General features: G+C 35.0%; 1 protein-coding gene across 2 annotated transcripts in view; it reads left to right on the top strand.

Moving 5' to 3' along the window:
- Positions 1-18,021, top strand: part of LOC129279933 (serine/threonine-protein phosphatase 6 regulatory ankyrin repeat subunit A-like) — a 47,938-nt gene extending 29,917 nt beyond the window's left edge. Inside the window, exons 13-26 of one of the 2 annotated variants that reach the window (XM_054915994.2) lie at positions 602-700; positions 1,392-1,592; positions 2,705-2,803; positions 3,660-3,677; positions 5,237-5,338; positions 6,203-6,307; positions 6,767-6,868; positions 7,752-7,991; positions 8,676-8,783; positions 9,620-9,817; positions 10,453-10,659; positions 12,048-13,398; positions 13,978-14,127; positions 14,520-18,021. In XM_054915994.2, coding sequence (XP_054771969.2) covers positions 602-700; positions 1,392-1,592; positions 2,705-2,803; positions 3,660-3,677; positions 5,237-5,338; positions 6,203-6,307; positions 6,767-6,868; positions 7,752-7,991; positions 8,676-8,783; positions 9,620-9,817; positions 10,453-10,659; positions 12,048-13,398; positions 13,978-14,127; positions 14,520-14,743 — 3,204 coding nt within the window. In that variant the 3' untranslated portion in view covers positions 14,744-18,021. The remainder of the gene's footprint in view (positions 1-601; positions 701-1,391; positions 1,593-2,704; positions 2,804-3,659; positions 3,678-5,236; positions 5,339-6,202; positions 6,308-6,766; positions 6,869-7,751; positions 7,992-8,675; positions 8,784-9,619; positions 9,818-10,452; positions 10,660-12,047; positions 13,399-13,977; positions 14,128-14,519) is intronic. The other variant, XM_064112010.1, reaches the window with a different exon arrangement.
- The last annotated feature ends 432 nt before the right edge of the window (positions 18,022-18,453 follow it).

Genomic DNA, 18,453 nt, shown 5'->3' with positions numbered 1-18,453 from the left:
TCTCTATAAGTGTATTGGTCTAGTTCATAAAACGTGGAAATAAGGGTAACCAAGTATCACTGAACATCTTGTGCGAGTTATAGTAGTTTTCAAAATCAGCACTGCTGCTATATTGAATCGCGTGATGCAGGTGAGACGGCCAGAGGCATTCCACTTGTTTTTTATTAGGGATACCTTTGACAAAGAGAATGCTCACTTGACAATTATTTGATTATAATAATAATATAGGATTTGTATAGCGCACATATATTAACCCAGCTAAGCTAGTCTGGTGCACACAGCTTTTTGAGGAATTACTTCCTGCCGGTACCCATTTGCCTAACCTGGGTCAAGTGCAGCACAGTGTGGATGAAATTTTTGCTGAAGGAAAACACGCCATGGCTAGGATTCGAACCCACGACCCTCTGTTTGAAAGGCGAGAGTCAGAACCACTACACCACGATGCGCCCACGCGTATTATGCTAATACAAGTAGTTAATTTCTCAAATTGAATGGCCAATTTGTGCCGAGAGCTACATCCAGTATCAACTATCGGTTATTTTCGATAGCGAGAAGTAAAGTATTAACATTACTGTATATCTGTGTTCTTTCTTTCCTGTAGAATGGTTGGTCACCTTTACTAGTAGCTGCTGAAGAAGGGCATGAGGAGAGTGTGAGGATACTACTACAACAGAATGCAAGAGTGGATGTCTTTGATGAGGTAAGAATACAAATCCAGTTTCTTTGTTTATAATAATTATTAATAATAATGATTATACTAACTTGTATTGTGCTTATCACTTAACTTTATCAGAAGTCTCTAAGTGGTCAATGATAATGCTGTGTAATTACCCTTTCCTGTATTCTGAAGTCGGGTTTAATATAAATTCTGGTTTAAATTGCTGGTTTAACAATGGAAGTTGTGACATGATCTCTCTAACAGTAGAGATTGAATGTATCAGCTTCTTTGGCTCTCAAATTATTCTTAACTGTTTGGGAAGGATAAATAAGATAGCCGTCTTCACCATTTAGCAATCAAAGAGAACAGTATATATGAGAATACAATGTAAACAACATTTTGACATATTTGGCTTCCCATAATTTTAGCACAGAGTTAGACCATGGTCTCAGTTAAACCTGACTTCAGAAAATGAGCCCTGTCTTTAGTAGAGCAGCTGTCAGGCGTTCTTCATTTCAAGGAATAAATTCATGCTAGTCGTTTGTAATCTATTTTTATTTTTTGATCTGGAGTTACTTGCTGATGACTGAGAATAGATGCAGTGTCCACCTGATATATCTTGCATGGATGTGAGGATGAGGGTCGAAAGATAGCTGATATTCATGAATAGTGAGAATGACCCTGTGGATCACCATACGTCAATTATCAATTATCCAATGATTTTCTTTTCCAGCATGGTAAGGCAGCGCTTCATCTAGCAGCTGAGAATGGCCATCAGGTGGTAGCGGACATCATGCTCTGGCATAAAGCTTTTGTAAATGCCAAGTCAAAGATAGGAGTGACACCCCTTCATCTAGCGGCTCACAATGGTCATAATGATTTGGTTAATCTCCTCATTCACAGTCATGGGGCTGCTATCGATGCTCTCTCATTGGTGAGTTGTTATCATTACTATCATCATTATTCATTTCGGCAGTGAAAAAAAATGCATCATATACAACAAAATAATAAACATTACAGAGTATAGATCGTGCAGCCACTGGACTGCCAGAGTCAAATAAAATTAACTGAATTACTGTTGTCAATAAAAACTTTTGGACCCTATCCAGTGGATGCTAACAAAAAGGAGAAAATCAGATAAGATCATTAAATATCAGCAAAGACGTTAATGAAAAATATATAATATCACTTTGAATTTAGCTTCAATAAATTTAGCTAAAAATGGTCCTTGAAAAGTATGTACAATAATTGTGGAGTAGGTTAATGACATTGCTAAGTTGTTAATGTAAATGTTGTGCTGCATATCTTCTAATATCATTAATATTGATCATGATAATTTTTTTGTTGACAAGTTAAAAAAAGAGGTCTGACATTAATCAAGTAATTGCTTGAAATTTTATATTGATAAATGACTCCCCCTCCCTTTTGAGGAATATCTGGATATTATTTCACATGTTTTATGAAGAATTAAGTGTGGTTTTAAGTCGCTCGTAAATTCCTTATTGCATGCTGTGTGACTATCTCCATTTTGTTGGGATCATACTCAGGAAATAGTGAATTATTATTGGTATTATTATTATTATTACCTAGTTAAAGCATAAATTTACATCCCATCCACTAAATGCTCCAAAAAAACTTGAAGTATACTCTTTGAGTCTTTTCTCATTCATTGGAGAATTTTGGATATAAAAATATTTGATAAAGGTAAATATCTAAAAAATTACCAGTCTTATATCAAGATATCATCTTAGTAATATATATATATATTACTTTTAAAAAATGTTTTGAAGCCATTTCTGACTGAAAATGGTTTTAAAGACATATCTTGAATCTAAAATGCCACTAAGAAAAGTTCAAGGAGATTTAGCTTCAAGTCACTCCATTGCACTGGAATATGAACTGCCTCCACGGGACCTTTGCAGAAAGAGATTTAATCAAACGTGACTCTATTTAACACAGCTTGACTATCAACCAATGTAAAGCGCATGGTCAGGACTTGCACTTAGTCCTTGGACCTTTGTCAATTTTGTGACCCTTTCATTTCAGGCTAAGAGAACTGCCCTTCATTTGGCTGCTCAAAACGGTAAACTACAAGTGTGTGAGACTCTGCTCAAGCTCAAATCAGACTCCAATGCTGCTGATATAGTAAGTATTTTATAGTAAAATATATGGCCATTTTGATTATTGGTTCATTGTAGGACTTGTGACTCTGCTTAAGTCTAATCTCTTAGCACCACAGAAATATGTTCCGCTTAGGCTCTATTCTACATGTACTTACAAGCTATTTACACACTTTTTGTATATTCAGGTCTGAAATAATGCTTCTAGTTAGACGATTATTAAACTTACGGAAGTATGGCTTATACAGAGTCTACTATTTATCTTCTTCATGCAATTGAAGTAATGATTCGTCATAGAGTTAGGCTGAGAACTATCTCATATATAGAGAAACTTTGACTAAAGACTCATAGTTTAAAATGTGGTAATTTAGAGTAGTTTAGTCATGCTTCTTCTTTTTACAAACTATGCCTCCTGCATGCATGAATAAGATCACATTTTACCATTTCATTATTACAATGTAACTCTCCTGCTAACTTAAGCCTGTTGTCCTAAAAAATAAATTTGTATAAAGTAGATAGAGAAATGAAACACCAGCGTGGAAAGGGATTGTTTGTAAAATTCTATTCACAGATTGTATTAGTGAATAAATTTTAAATAGACCTACAGAAGGAATGTTCTATGGCAATGGAAAAATGAAAATAGCAATTCAAAAGTAGATAGTGATTCATAAGTTAGAAATGTATCTAATCTGCATCTATTATTTTTATCTTAGTGCATGCTAATAAAGTATAGCCATAACATTTAAATAGTTTCATAGATATGAAATAATCTATATGCAATGTATAAATACTGCTATCTACCAGGAGCTCATTCCATTCCAGCTACTGACATGCACTAACTAGTAATTTGTCTTGCTATGTTTTCATCTCGAAAATACCAGATCAAAATAGACGACATTGTAAGTTTGAGATATATATAGAGTGTTAGTGTATATGTAATGTACATGTATGTTGATGTTTCAATCATTCCTTTTTCAATCATATGTTTTTTTTGTGTGTTATGGTATATTTCATCTTGCAATCTGTATTCATTTTTATGAGTGAATGGCAGTTTACAGAGTATATTAAAGTTTTTGTAAACAAGGTAGATAAATACATGCATTTGCATTTGGTTTTATACCACAGGAAGAGTCCAAACAGTAATGCTGAATGATCATTTATTAGTAATGAGAATTATTTGGTATTTGCATGTATTGGAATCCCATTCAATTACTGAAGGATAACAAGTGGATAATTGATCATTATACACATTTACGCCGGTGATGGTAGCTCGAGCTAAAGCCGGGGTAATAATAGCAGCGCTTTGTATCCTCTGGCAAAAAGCGCTTTATAAATCCAACTATTATTATTATTATTATTATTTACATCTGTACAGGGTAATCTCTAAGAAAAACAATATTAATATAATTATCATGTAATGACAGTCTTCTAATCATGACATTTTTTTGAATATTTTAGTTGAAGAAATCCATTATTCCACAGAATCCAATATTAAATCTAGTATATGGCCTTATGAAAAGAAGTTTGCTAAAACAAGGAACTGCAACTTTGAGGCTATCTTGTTTGCAGATAGTGATATTAATCGTGATCACTGAAAAAGAAATGCTTATCCCCCACAAGCCCCTTTGCCAATTTGTTCAACGTAATTGAGAGTAACAACCATTACCAGCATGCAATCCCAATTTTAGACTTGAATAAATAAATAATTTATTCATATTTTGTTTGTCATGTGTTTATCCATGTATACATTTCCTCCATTGCATCATCATCCATGGTCTTCCATTTCTTCATTTTGCATGGAATTCATTTACCCATCATCTTTCCATTAAGTATTCATCTTCAATCCTTGTGACTTAGTGGATTATTTTTTTTATCTCCCTTGCTTGGTTAGCATTATACTTACATGACAGAAAAATTTGATTTCAATATAAATATTTATCTTTGATGGTTACATTCTATCGAATGGAATTATTTTCCTTTTGTAAACTTTGGTGGACATGCATGATGCAAGCAATATATTCCTATGTAGCGTGTTATAAATGTAATGACCATGACCTTGAAATTTGTCAATACTTATTTTTAAAAAAAAGCCAACGAAAACACCAAAAGGAACACCAGGGAAGTAGGTTCCATAGATTATAGATCTGTTGATCATGATCCCATCTATATTGCTAAAGAGGATAATGAATAGCATGGACCAAGCTGATCATTCTGAGGTGTTGGATCAATTGTTTTAGCTAGTAGTGGCCCAAACATGGAGTAGTGTGTGCAGCACTTTGTTACTGAAAGGAAAAGGCACTATATAAAATGACTGTTCGATTCGATTGAATGTTATTGGATTCCTTATATACTTGCAAATTAAAATAACTCTTCTTTTTCTCCTAAAAGTATCATTAAAATCATGTTTGAAAATAGATTTCCTTGCGTCTAATATTGACCATTTTCCTTTCTTTGACAGCATGGACAAACACCTCTCCATCTAGCAGCAGAGAATGATCACGCTGATATTGTTAAACTTTTCCTTAAACATAAGTCAGAACTTGTCTCTATGGCTAATTCTGTAAGTATATATGGTGTGACATACCTGGTGGGTGTTTCATAAAGCTGTTCGTAAGTTACGAATGACTTTACAAACAACTGGTGATCCTTTCTTGTGGTAATTGATATACTGCAAATTTTCATTGGTATTGATTTTGCTTCTAAGAGAGGAACCCCAGTCGTTTGTAAATTCACTTACAAACAACTTTATGAAACACCCACCTGTTGTTGGAATCCAGTAGTGGATCCAGACTGGGGCAGGGACATCGCCCCCTTAAATCTAAGAAAATTGTCATCTCCATTCCTTCTATTTTCAAATTCTTAAATTTTCTCCTTCTAGCCCCCTCTATTTAAGACCCTGGATCTACCGCTGTAACATATACTTATTTCATATTTTTACATTCTAACATTATTTTCATCCTTAAGTCTGTACACTCAATCTAAAGGCACATTGCTTCTTTTCATTCAGTCATCTCTTCTGTACTTATTTAGTTTATTTAAAGTGGGACTGTTCAGAAAGAATGTTACATTTGTCTTATAGCTGGGTAGTTGAAATTTTGTTAAAAATGGATTAGCAATTCACTGTGATCTATGCATGCTTTGGTACATATTGTTTTATAATTTAATTTGTTAATATTATTCATTAATTCAAAGTTAAGGCTGAATATTTTGATACTTTGCAAGTAAATTCAACATGAATTTTTTCACCCAATTGTAACCTATACCAAATCTGTATGTGATACAATCGTGCAATATCTTGGTCCTGTTCTAGTGACCAGAAAACCCCCCTCATTGTATTGCTTGTTGGTCCATGTTACAGTCTTATGAATAAATGATGCAATATTCAACAGAATTTCTCACATTTTGTTGTTGTTTCAATATTCAGGAGGGTAATACGTGTGCTCATATAGCAGCTTCCAAAGGGAGCGTTGCTGTCGTCAAGGAACTATTGAGGTTCAACAGGAGCGGGGTGTGTGCTACCAAGAATAAAGTATGTATCTAGACCTATATGTATATTATTCATTTTCATCTTATTACAGGAATGTCAATAATGGATGATCGGTAGTATAACATGCTATGATCAGAAAGACCATAAAATATGAAATTTGCTTTGATCAATATTCAATTGGGAATCTTGTTCTCATTTGTACAGTTTGGGAAATAATTAGAAGACAATTTTCCTACTAAGTGCCTATACAGTATGGTCTAATCATTGACCAAGCTGTACAGTATATTATGCAAACTATGATTTATCAAAATGAAAGGAGGGATAGTTGATGCTTCTTTTATGTCATATGATGTTTGTCATTCTAATTTTATGTCTTTGCAAAGATTATTGGTGTTGAATTTCCTGCTTATTCAAATTGTTTCAGTACTTTGTGCTCAGTGATACTCATATCCGAATGTCTGGTGAAACGGATGAATTTTATGTATTTTTCTTCTTTTCCAGACAAATGACTCTACAGCCTTACACCTTGCAGCTGGTGGAGGTCATAAGGAGGTCGTAAGGGTTCTCTTAGATCATGGAGCATCACCAACAGAAGAAAATGCTGTAAGTCTTCTTGCAATCCTCTTTAACCCATCTTACACTTATCTTACACTCGTCTGACACACATATTACACTTACCTTACTCTCATCTTACACCCATCGTACACCATCTTACACCCATCTTACACTCATCTGACACTCATCTTGCACTAATCTTACACTCACCTTACACTCATTTTACACCCATCTTACACTCATCTTACTCTCATCTTGCACTAATCTTACACTCACTTTACACTTATCTTACACCCATCGTACACTCATCTTACACTCACCTTACACTCATCTTACACCCATCTTGCACTAATCTTACACTCACCTAACACTTACCTTGCACGTACCTTACACTTACCTTACACTTACCTTATGCTCATCTTACACTCACCTTACACCCATCTTACACTTACCTTGCACTCATCTTACACTCATCTTATACACCTTAGAAACATTCATCTCTATGTTATTACCAAATTACATTTAAATATCGATTGAAAGGTTTGAAAAATGAGTGAAACTATTTTGTTTTATCAAGGACAGCTAGTGTATATATCACATGCTATGTGTGAGGATTTTCTTTTTCTCATAGTATGTAATATAACATCAATGTACTACAAGCTTTTAGTCAAGGGAAAAAAATCATGTAGCTGTATTCAAGACAATGGATGCTGTCTCAGAAGGATAATAACTTGTATGATCTTGTAATAAGCCTAAAGTAGTCAATGCAATGATGATAGGATAATAAATTCTTCATATTCAGTCATTTGTGATTTCATATTTGTTTATTTATTTGTCCCAAAAATTCAAAATGAAAAATTGGAAAATGAAAAATGATGTTTTCAAATGTTGATATTTTAATTTTCATGTTTGTTTATTTTCCACCTTCAAGGATGGTATGACAGTAATCCATCTCGCAGCAAGGAACGGCCATGTTGGAATCCTAGAAGCTTTGAAAGGCAAGGTATCGTGGAAGGCACCTAGTGTTAAGATTGGTCTTACCGCTCTGCACATCGCAGCTCACCATGGTCAGATTGACTTTGTACGTGAAATGCTTCTCAAAGTTCCCGCTACCATCCGAAGCGAACCTGCCTCGGAACACTGCAGTATCAAAGAAATCTTTGCTCAAGACGTAAGTAACGTTTTGGACCCCTTTCTTTCACTTGTCGATGGGACCATGGGCTAATTTTTTGTATAAAATTGTAATAATGAAAGATCAGGGGCCAGAATGGTCTGCATTATTAAAACAGATATGGTTAGACAACTTAGCGAATGTTTGTGCCCGTCTATTAGCAGGAATCCTGCTGTAAGGATCTATGTGTCTTTTCATAGCAGCTTACCTGCATCCCTCATTGTTTTGTCTATGGTGTATGTGATGATTTGTAATGAAAAGCTGCTTGAAGGATCTTGTAGAAGAGACATTGCTCTGACTTTTGCCAGGTGCTTTATTGTATCTTTTCCATTCAAATTCCGTGGTAAAGTTCATGGAATCCTTGATTTTGATAAGGCGACGAACATTAATTCCACGGTAACTACCATTTGCTTGCCAAGTTACCATTGTAACCTTCATGCAACAGTCCCTATCCAGTGACCAAACAAAGCTATGACAAATGCCTCTACAAGTACTGCATAAGTGAGCCATCTGTTTCAGCTCATACCTTGCTACTCCATTGAAAGCATGTATCTTCACCTTCATGCTTGATAAGGGTAACCTCTTGACTCCTGAATCCTGTGATTCTCATAGGCTTTGGACAGGGACCACTCGGTTCCGGCAGGTAATGGGTTAACACCTAAATTTGATTTACTCTTTCCACAGCATGGTTTGACACCCCTTCACCTAGCTTCTCATTCTGGTCATGAAGGTTTGGTTCGTTTGTTACTCAACTCAACAGGAGTACAGCCAGACGTCCCGGCAGCAATACAGGTATGGATCTTTGTTTGTGTCGTGTAAGACTGTGCATGGTGAATACATACTGGTAGGTAAAATAATGCACTTAGTAAACAATTGTATGATGTTAAGGATGATATTTGAACAAAAAGACTTGAAAACAAACGAGGAATGCAATATAATTGCAAAGACTGGAGTTTTCTTGTGTTCATCCTTTTAAAGTGTGACAATATCTATTGGGTAAAGAAAATATAGAAATAAGGGAATTATTCTTTTTGTTTTGTGTAGAGTGTCACTGTAAGTGTTCTCTCAATGTCATAATGCAAATAATAACAACAATATTCTGTTCTTGTACAGCCTTCATTATGTTGTAATCTAACATCTCTATGCGCTTCCAAAGGACTTAGGACATTAAGTCTAGCTGGCAGCACAGCGATTCCTAGTTGGTACCCACATACCTCAACTGGGTCTAATGTGGAAACGAAATGGTAGATGTTTTGCCAAATGACATTAGTGCTGCTGCAGGGATTTGTACCTGGCACTTTGTGGTTCGAAATCCGGGAGCATTTCATCAACATTTTCATCTGACAGGTTGTCAGACCTGACAACTTTCCTTGATTCTGATTGGCTGAGAAGCAACGTTACTATGGTAACTGTCATACAAAACAGTACATGTCAGATAAAACGTCTGACAACTCCTTTCATGAAATGCCCCCCTGAAGTCTAATGCACTGGACCAAAACAACTATTTTGTGAGTCTCTTTTTATGACTATTATTGAATTCTAGAGCTTGCCTCACTTTGGGAACAGATTATTAAGAATCATTTGAAATAATTCATCAATTTAATTTTCTTCTTTTTGGTTTTTTGAAGGGCACCATACCTCTTCATCTTGCTGCCCAGAATGGTCACACTGCAGTTGTAGGTCTACTTCTCAGCAAGTCAACAACACAACTACACGTCAAGGACAAGAGAGGGCGCACTGGTCTTCATCAAGCTGCCGCTAATGGTCACTATGATATGGTAGCTCTTCTTCTTGGTCAAGGCTCAGATATAAATACTTGTGACAAGGTTTGTATTCATGTGAAGTAGCACTTGAGGTATCTTCCTGAAATTAGATATTTTCTATTACCCAAATCACCAAGGCTTTTTCTTTCTTGATTTACTGGTATGTACATATATGTCTGTCAAAATGTGATACCGGTGCTGTGCCACTTGGTGGATTTTTAAGAATTTTAAGGAGTTAATTCCTACAGGGGTCTTGTAACATCATTTTTAGTTATTGATTGTAGGATTGAATTTATGATTGATGGCAGGCTCATATAAATCAATCACTAGGCTTTTTCTTATGGGACTTAATCTCCATTTACATCACTTTGGTTGTTTGCACACAATATCAACACATTATTTATCATTTCCGTAAAATAATCTGCTTTGAACAAAATCAATTTTGGACCTCATGGTCGTATTGCCCAGAGACTTGTCCACTGAATATTATACAGTTAACTAAAATTTAATGTTTTGGTATAGTATCTGTTAATCATGATACAAATGTATTTCTCATTCACATTTTAGAGCATCAGTGTTTCGATTGCATTTCTTGATACTAATATTTGAGCAAAGTACCATCAATCTTATTGCATTGCTATAGACCGATACCTTAACCACATTTGAGTTTCATTCAAAATATATAATTCATTTTGCAGAATGGATGGACTGCTCTTCATTTTGCATCTAAGGCTGGATACCAAGATGTAGTGACCCTACTGGTTGACAGTGGAGCTTCCCCTAAATTTGAGACCAAGGATGGGAAAGTCCCTATTTGTTTCTCTGCTAGTTCCAACCATCATGGTGTTCTAAGCTACCTGATGAAGAAAGATCACAATACAACGCACCTCATGGATGATAAGAAGGTAGATTGACTTATTCCATCGATAACAAAAATCAATTCACATTGGCTTTTAATAGGAAATTGTTGCGTAAAACTTCTAACTGAAGAAAACTCACAGTATCTTGTAACATAGTCAATGGCAAAAATGTTCAATCCTGAGTTTTGCAGTTTGTACTGGGGTTTTTAGGTAAAATGTTCATTGATATAGGCCACAGGTTCCATCAGTTAATGCAGACATAAGGTGGTACACTCCAAAGACCACCTCTCTCTCTCTCTCTCTCTCTAAGGTATTATGATACGTATGTTAGAGGAAATCTTTGTCCTCAGACAATATCAGGCTCAATTTTAGGCTTAGAAAAGACAGTTCTAGCAATACCTGTGCAGATCGTACAATATATATTTTTTACAATTAAATTTTGATTCATTTCATTAAATCATTTAAATATCAATATACATGTATATACAAATCATACATGAATAAAACTCATTATAAATCGAATTTAAATGATTAGGGTGCCCCTGAAAGCAGATTCTTGATGAATTGGACATCCAGTACATAATGCATAAAATTACATATAAGTGTAACAATGTATGAATATATTAGATTAATTTAAATGCATTTAAATGAATTTATTCATTTAGATGAATAAATCATCTCAGGCAAATTTTTTTTGTTATTAGACTGAAGTAAGCTTCATATGTGCAATTTAATGTCTAAAAAGCAGATGAAAATGTAGAAATAGAAATATGAAATCCAGTATACATATTTAACGATTTGTGATATTTCATCCCACCGCTGCCACCATATTATGCTACAGTCACACCAGACTGACCAATGATATCCCATTGGTAATTATGTAATAGCCATGGTAAGTCTGTAGTCACATTCATCAGTTTTGACTGTAGCATAAACCAGCAAATGATTGACAAAACATATGAACAATTCAAATTTATTTCTGCATCTGATTAAAGAGGCAAGTCCAAATTCATATGCGGATATACATACAATTTAATAAAAGTTAAAATGAAACATATTCAGTTCGAAATCATAATGTGGGAATTGACAGAGGCCGAAGGCCTGTCAAGGTTGTTCTCAAAGGTAATTCAATTTACATAAAATGTTTCTTAAATATATAGCAACGTTACTTATTTTCAAGCTTGCATTTGTGGTTGATACCAATCAAGTGGCAGGTATGTGTAGGCCTATACTCTGTATAACAGATGCTGAACTGACTGATTACGAGATAATATGAATGAAAATGGATTGATCATTCCCATATTGATATACAACTTTTATAGTCTGGATTTTGTCTTTTTACAAATTGGTTATTCTAATTCATGAAGTGATTAATATTTAGAATCATAATTTTCTGTGATGATTGAGTTTTATCATTCTATTTATCTTTTCAGTTTGTGTTCGACTTGATGGTATGTGGTAGATTCAACAACAATGCTTCTGTCCGAGAGTTTGTTCTGCGATCACCAGCTCCCATCGACACTGCGGTCAAGCTTGCCAAGAACTTTAGACATCAATCTGTGAAAGAGAAAGAGAGGGCCAGGGATCTTCTGGAGGCTTGTTCATTTTGTGAGACAATGGCTGTGGATCTTATTTCAATCACATCAAGCACCACTAGTCCTGGTGTCTTGCTCAGGGCTGTAGATGAAAGGAACATTCCATTCCTCGATGTTCTCATGGAATGCCAGCAGAAGGATGTCGTTGCTCACCCATCAGTCCAGAAGTACCTCTCAGATGTATGGGTGGGTAATCTCAACTGGGCCAGCTGGAAGATAGTTCTACTCTTCTTTGTCCTGGTGATATTCCCTCCAATTTGGGTCTTCTTCTCACTCCCGCTGAAACACCGCTTCAACAAGCTTCCCATCATTAAGTTTATGACATACCTTGTCTCTCACATCTATCTTATCATCCTTCTCATCCTTACGACTGTCATTACACCATTCATAGAGAGCTTCATTGAAAACCCGAGTCTCGTACCAACCTGGTATGAATGGCTTCTTCTCCTGTGGCTCTCTGGGTTGTTGGTCACAGAGGTCACCAACCCTGGAGACAGACAAGGGCTTGGTTGGATACGTGTCATCATCCTGGCATTTTCCTCCGTTGCCTGCATGCTGCATCTGGTGGCTTTACCGTTTGACGACAACACCAAGCGACTGCTGGTCTACATCCGCAACCAGTTCTTTGCCTGGTGTGTCCTCTTCTGCTTCGCCCACATCCTTGAGTTCTTGTCCTTCCATCATCTGTTTGGTCCTTGGGCGATCATCATCAGAGACCTTATCAAGGATCTTGTCAGGTTCATGGTGATCCTTCTCATCTTCTTAGTTGGATTCATGCTTCATCTTGCTGCTGTCTACCAACCCGTCTACCCTAAAGCAACAAACAGCACCGCTGCGGACAATATCATCCAGACCCCGGCAGACACCTTCGCCATTCTTTTCTTCTCGCTCTTCGGACTAGTCGAGCCTGAGGCCTTACCGGCCATCACTCGGCACCCGACCTTCACCTTGACTCTGATAAAGATCGTTTTTGGTACATACCTGATTGTGACTCTGATTGTTCTGATCAATCTGCTCATTGCTATGATGTCTGATACCTACCAGCGTATCCAAGCACAGTCCGACAAGGAGTGGAAGTATGGTAGAGCTCAGCTCATCAGGAAGATGAACAAGACCTCAGCAACACCATCACCGCTTAACCTCTTCACCAAGCTCTACTGGTATATCAAGGCAGCATTTAAACACAAAGGTTAGTCTGTGTTTATCTTCATGGCAGTCACAACTGTCCTTTTTATATGGCATTAAGAAAATTTCTATTTTCCCCAAATAATTTGAGAATAAATATGCATACTACTACAACTTTCAAAGAACTCAATGATTCCCCCCAAAATAGATGCCAAGCCGACTCAATCGATAGATGAATACTAAAAAAAGTTGGTATCAGCTGAGGTCCTTGAGTTAATGATTCCATATGTTTTGAGGCTTTAGATCTAGAGATTGCAGGAGTCTCTGCATTGTTTGTATGATCAAGATAAATGTACAACACATGATCATAATACATATGGGATAATGTAGTACAATACAATGTGACAGATTTATAATAGATCAGATATAACAGAGTTAACCAATATTTTTTTACAAGATTATTCCAGAAAGTCAGCACTTATGGCCTTCAAGTCAAAGGAGAATGTGATTTTAATCCAGAGGCCTCCACCACAGAAACGATCATCAGATTTTCAACTCTAATATCTGATAGATTGCATTGTTTGGGAACTCATCTATGGACTTGATACTGATTGTAAAATGTGTTTAAATTTATTTTTTCCAGGTAAAATCTGCTCAGCCCAAGTCCGAGATCTGATCAACGAAGAGGAGGAGCTAGATGCACTCTCAGATTCCAAATCAGTAGACATGTTTGGCCATTCCTCACATTGGCTTCGGAATGTTGTCAGGAGGAATACTCAAGTTGCTCCCGAAGGTAAATAAAAGTTTTAGACAATCAAGCAAAGGAATTGATAATACTTACATGTATTCTAACCGCAACTTTAACAATCTCTTAAAACGTTTTGTAGAATTTATTCTCTTCAAAGCAATGTCGATTAAAAAAAAGGTATATGTAACTGTTCATGAACTTAGTTGAATATGCATTTTTCACAATAATAGATTTCATAGATAAAAAAGGAAACTGTGAAATCTCCACCAGAAAAATGAAATTTTTAATACATACAAATTTTTCTTAAAAATCTGAAATCTAATGTGCAAGGCTGTGCCAAATTCATATTAGTGGTATATTCAGTGCTATCTGGAAGGCTATCGTTTCATTTGTTAACTATGTTTGGTTTTGTTTTACTTTATATCTTTAACTCTCAGATGGCTATCTACGTCAGAACCAAAATGACGGTCCAGTCAGGATCGAGAACATTGTGGACTGGGACTCGGTGGTCCATCGCTATCTGGCTATCAAAGGTCAAGAAGAGGATGGTGACCTTGGAATGACCTTCGATGAGGAGGAGAGGTCACATGATATCAAAGTGACCAATCAGAATGAACACACTCCAAAGACCAATGGCATCAAATCTAACCATGTTGCATGAGGTCACATGATGGAGGTTAACCAATCATGATAATAGTTTTTTTATAAGTCAACTTGGCAAGATAGTGTTTCTCGCCATCTCGACAAGTTGATAGCACTGTACAGCTTCCGTACGGTCCCATGCATACAGTGTTCATTTTTAGGCATTGATATTGTTGCGCAAGGAGCTCCGAGCTCTAGCCAGGGCCCTTTACCATTAATGTCACTACTAGCGAAATTACCCTAATGTGAACAAAGCTATTATGCAGTGTGTCATCCAATCCAACTTGGCATGTGGTTATTCCTGGAAATGCCTTCCTGATAATAGTTATTTTCATCATTTTGTGGATCCCTTGACTAGTAAAGAACAAAATAAAATAGTTGTCAGAAGAGCTTCGAGCAGTTTAAAAATTGATTTGTTCAAAATGAGCAAAGAATAATTGATTTGTTCAAGATGAGCAAAGAATGATTTATTTGTTTGGATCAAGTGATTTTTCTTTTCATATCTAATTCCTCCTCCTTCGCGCTCTCTCTCACTCGCTCTTTTTCTTTCTCTCCTTTTTTTTGCTTGTAAATACTTTGATCTGACCAATAAGCGAAAACAGGTAGAAGATAAGAAAATGTATTCAACAAATGCAAATTGAATATATCAGGTGTGTATGAGCTGAATAATTAAAATGACAGATGATGAATTTCACCAAGTGTTGTATAACTAGGTCACGATTACTTTCATAGAACAAAACAATTATGCAGGTAAATGATGGTTATGATGTTTATTGATTTAAGATAATATGCTTGATATGATCATGAATCTGCATAAATTTATGCAAATGAGAAACTGTAATTATGCATAGAAGAAAATATGCAAGATTTAATTTTGATATATATAATGTAAAAAGAAGGATATGCAATATTATTTTTTTGCAGCAGCAAAGTTTATATTTGTGCATTTATGATTATAACTTCCATAGCATGTGTAGGATTAAGTGTTTAATTGATGTTATTCAGCTTTTGTATCTATCATATATTTACATATATATTATTATTGTATGCTGCTTCTGTACCAGCTTTATGTGAAACAAAATGTGCTCTATTTTTATACAAGTTATGTAGGCGTAGAATAGGCATGGCAATGTATAATGTACTTTGTGTAATTTAGAAGTAATTAAGGTTTCTCATGGGAAATTATGTGATGGTAGCATTTGGCATCCCAACAATGTTTATTTTGGAATTGAAATATAGTATGTCCTTAGTAATTTAATTCAGGCTTGTCCTAGCGAGATATCCGCACTTTATCCACTCCTTGGGTTGCAGTTCAGTAAGATGTACAAGTTCAATTTGCAAGCATACATTAATGAAGTTTGCTTTTGGATGATATTCATTTCAAATAATTTTTTTTTATTGTTAACCATCAAGTCAATTTCAAAAACATGAGTAGTTGGCATATGAACTGTTCTTAAATGTATTGAGTTACTTCAAATATTGCTGAAGGCCAAGTCCACTCCAACAATAGGTTGATTCAATTTAAAAAGAACAAATCAAACAAACTTATGACTGAAAACTTCTTCAAAATTTAAACATATAAGAATGGTATCGAAATTTAGATATTTCAATATGATCGTGAATAAATTTTGTTGATCGCGGTTGGACAGCAGTATAAAATCATCAATATTGAAACTTGATAAATGGAGAGATTCTTTATAATCAAATCTATGAAAATTAAAATACTGAAATTTCATATAATGAAAAGAATAGTATTTGAAATCATCAGCATTTCCATTTACAAACTGTATCACATTTTGTGTGAAGTTATACAAAGTTTTAAAATGCCTTTTTCCATCCAGTCTGATGAAAATGGCATAGTTTTTTCTCTTTATTTGAATAAAGCTATTGTTGGGTTGAACTCTGCTTTTACTGTGGCCTTAACTGTGTTAAAGATTTGTCAGGTAAAATGTAGTGAAACAGTATTTTTGTTGTTATTCGTTGTCTTAAATATTAATTAAGAGCAATGACTCTTGAGGTATCATATGTGTGCTTTTTAGAAGGTGTATGCCTCCCTTTTCTTGCCTTATAAACATGGTCATTCATGTTGTTAACTTTTGAATTTGTGATCTTTAAAGGATGTTACGGAATCTACACATCAGTAATACTGTTCCAAGAAATTTGCTCTAGTGTAAAAGATTTATTTATTTTAAGTGGAATATTAACACTACATCATGCCGTAAATGTAATACCTTAATACATTAACCTAAACATAATCATTCTAACTTAGAAGAAAAGAATTGGAAAGTTAAATGTGCTGGACCCCTGTTTCAATACAATATTTATGTTCTTTCTTGATAATTTAGTATACTCTATGTTACTCTTTCCCCTTTTGAGAGCAAGATTACCTCCTCTTTTGCAGTTATATAAGTTAGAGGGTCTTCATTTAAAGGACCCTGCACATGTTCACATGGTAAGTCACATAATATACTGTATAGAACACACACAATCAAATTCTTCATTACATCATGAAACGTAGAAATGAGGAAGAGTTGTAATTTTGATGACAACTAAATCATACTGTCCTGTCTTTTCACATTATGAATTCTTTTGAATATAGAATGGGTTCAGTGGCGATGCGAATGCATCACTGGCCAAACTTGACCCTGGTATAATGTTTGTTTCACCCCTTCAAAGGTTGTTTTGGATGATTTTTAAAACATTGTATTTTGGAATTTAGAAGTAAATTTAGGCGCATGCCTGACCTTTCCTTTATTTATTGCAGATGAAATATACAATATGCATCATATTATTCAAAGTAGCTGTATGAAACAGAATGTGCATCTAATCCGTTGCATCTACATATTATGTATTTGATAACAAATTCCTTTAAATGAACAAATAAGTGCTATATTAGAAGAATGCAGTCTAGTAGAGTGTTTTTCTATAAAGATCTCTTATAATTTTATGGCTACCAATTATTCAAACTAGTGGCTAAACTTATTGATATAAAAAAGTGACTACATGTTATAAAAATAAAAATGGTCTTGCCCTTAGAATATCATAAATAGCGCCATATTGACTTTGAAATAACCATGCAGCCATAGTAAATAAAATATTAAACTTTAAGTGTAGATAGTAGGATGTCTTATTTATTGCTTAGCAAAGTAGAGTATTTTTTTTTGTGAACGTACAAGGCCAGTCGTACAAGACAAAGTGATCTTATGATCCTGCTATTATGTCTATGATTTTTCCTTGTCTCTATTACAATGTTTACATGGTATATGTATATCTATTAAATAAATTGTCAAATTATAATCCAACAGAACACATTTCTTGTTGTGAATGAATTTGAATTACTTTTATTACTTTGTATTTCAGTATTCAAATCATAGTTGACATTAATGTAGATTGAGGGAAAATGGGCAATAGATTATTGAAGTGATTAGGTTACATAATAATTTTTTGCATTTTAGCATTTTTTATACCATATTTTGGTAGAACATAATACCTCCACTACCAAAATGTGATGCGAATCGGTCAATAGGGGCCTGGGATATGACCTGAATATGTAACTAACCCCTCTGAAGTCAATGTATTATTGGCCAGGTTCTAACTGTTAGGAACCAGGCTAATAATACATTGACTTCAATGGGGCTAATTGTGTATTCATGAGGTCATATCTCAGGCCCCAATTGACCGATTCTCACCATATTTCAATAGTGGAGGTATTTCATCATGCTCTACCAA

This window comes from Lytechinus pictus, chromosome 17 (genome assembly GCF_037042905.1).
Source record: "Lytechinus pictus isolate F3 Inbred chromosome 17, Lp3.0, whole genome shotgun sequence".
Classification (NCBI taxonomy): domain Eukaryota; kingdom Metazoa; phylum Echinodermata; class Echinoidea; order Temnopleuroida; family Toxopneustidae; genus Lytechinus; species Lytechinus pictus.
This window is presented reverse-complemented; position numbering and strand designations above follow the sequence as displayed.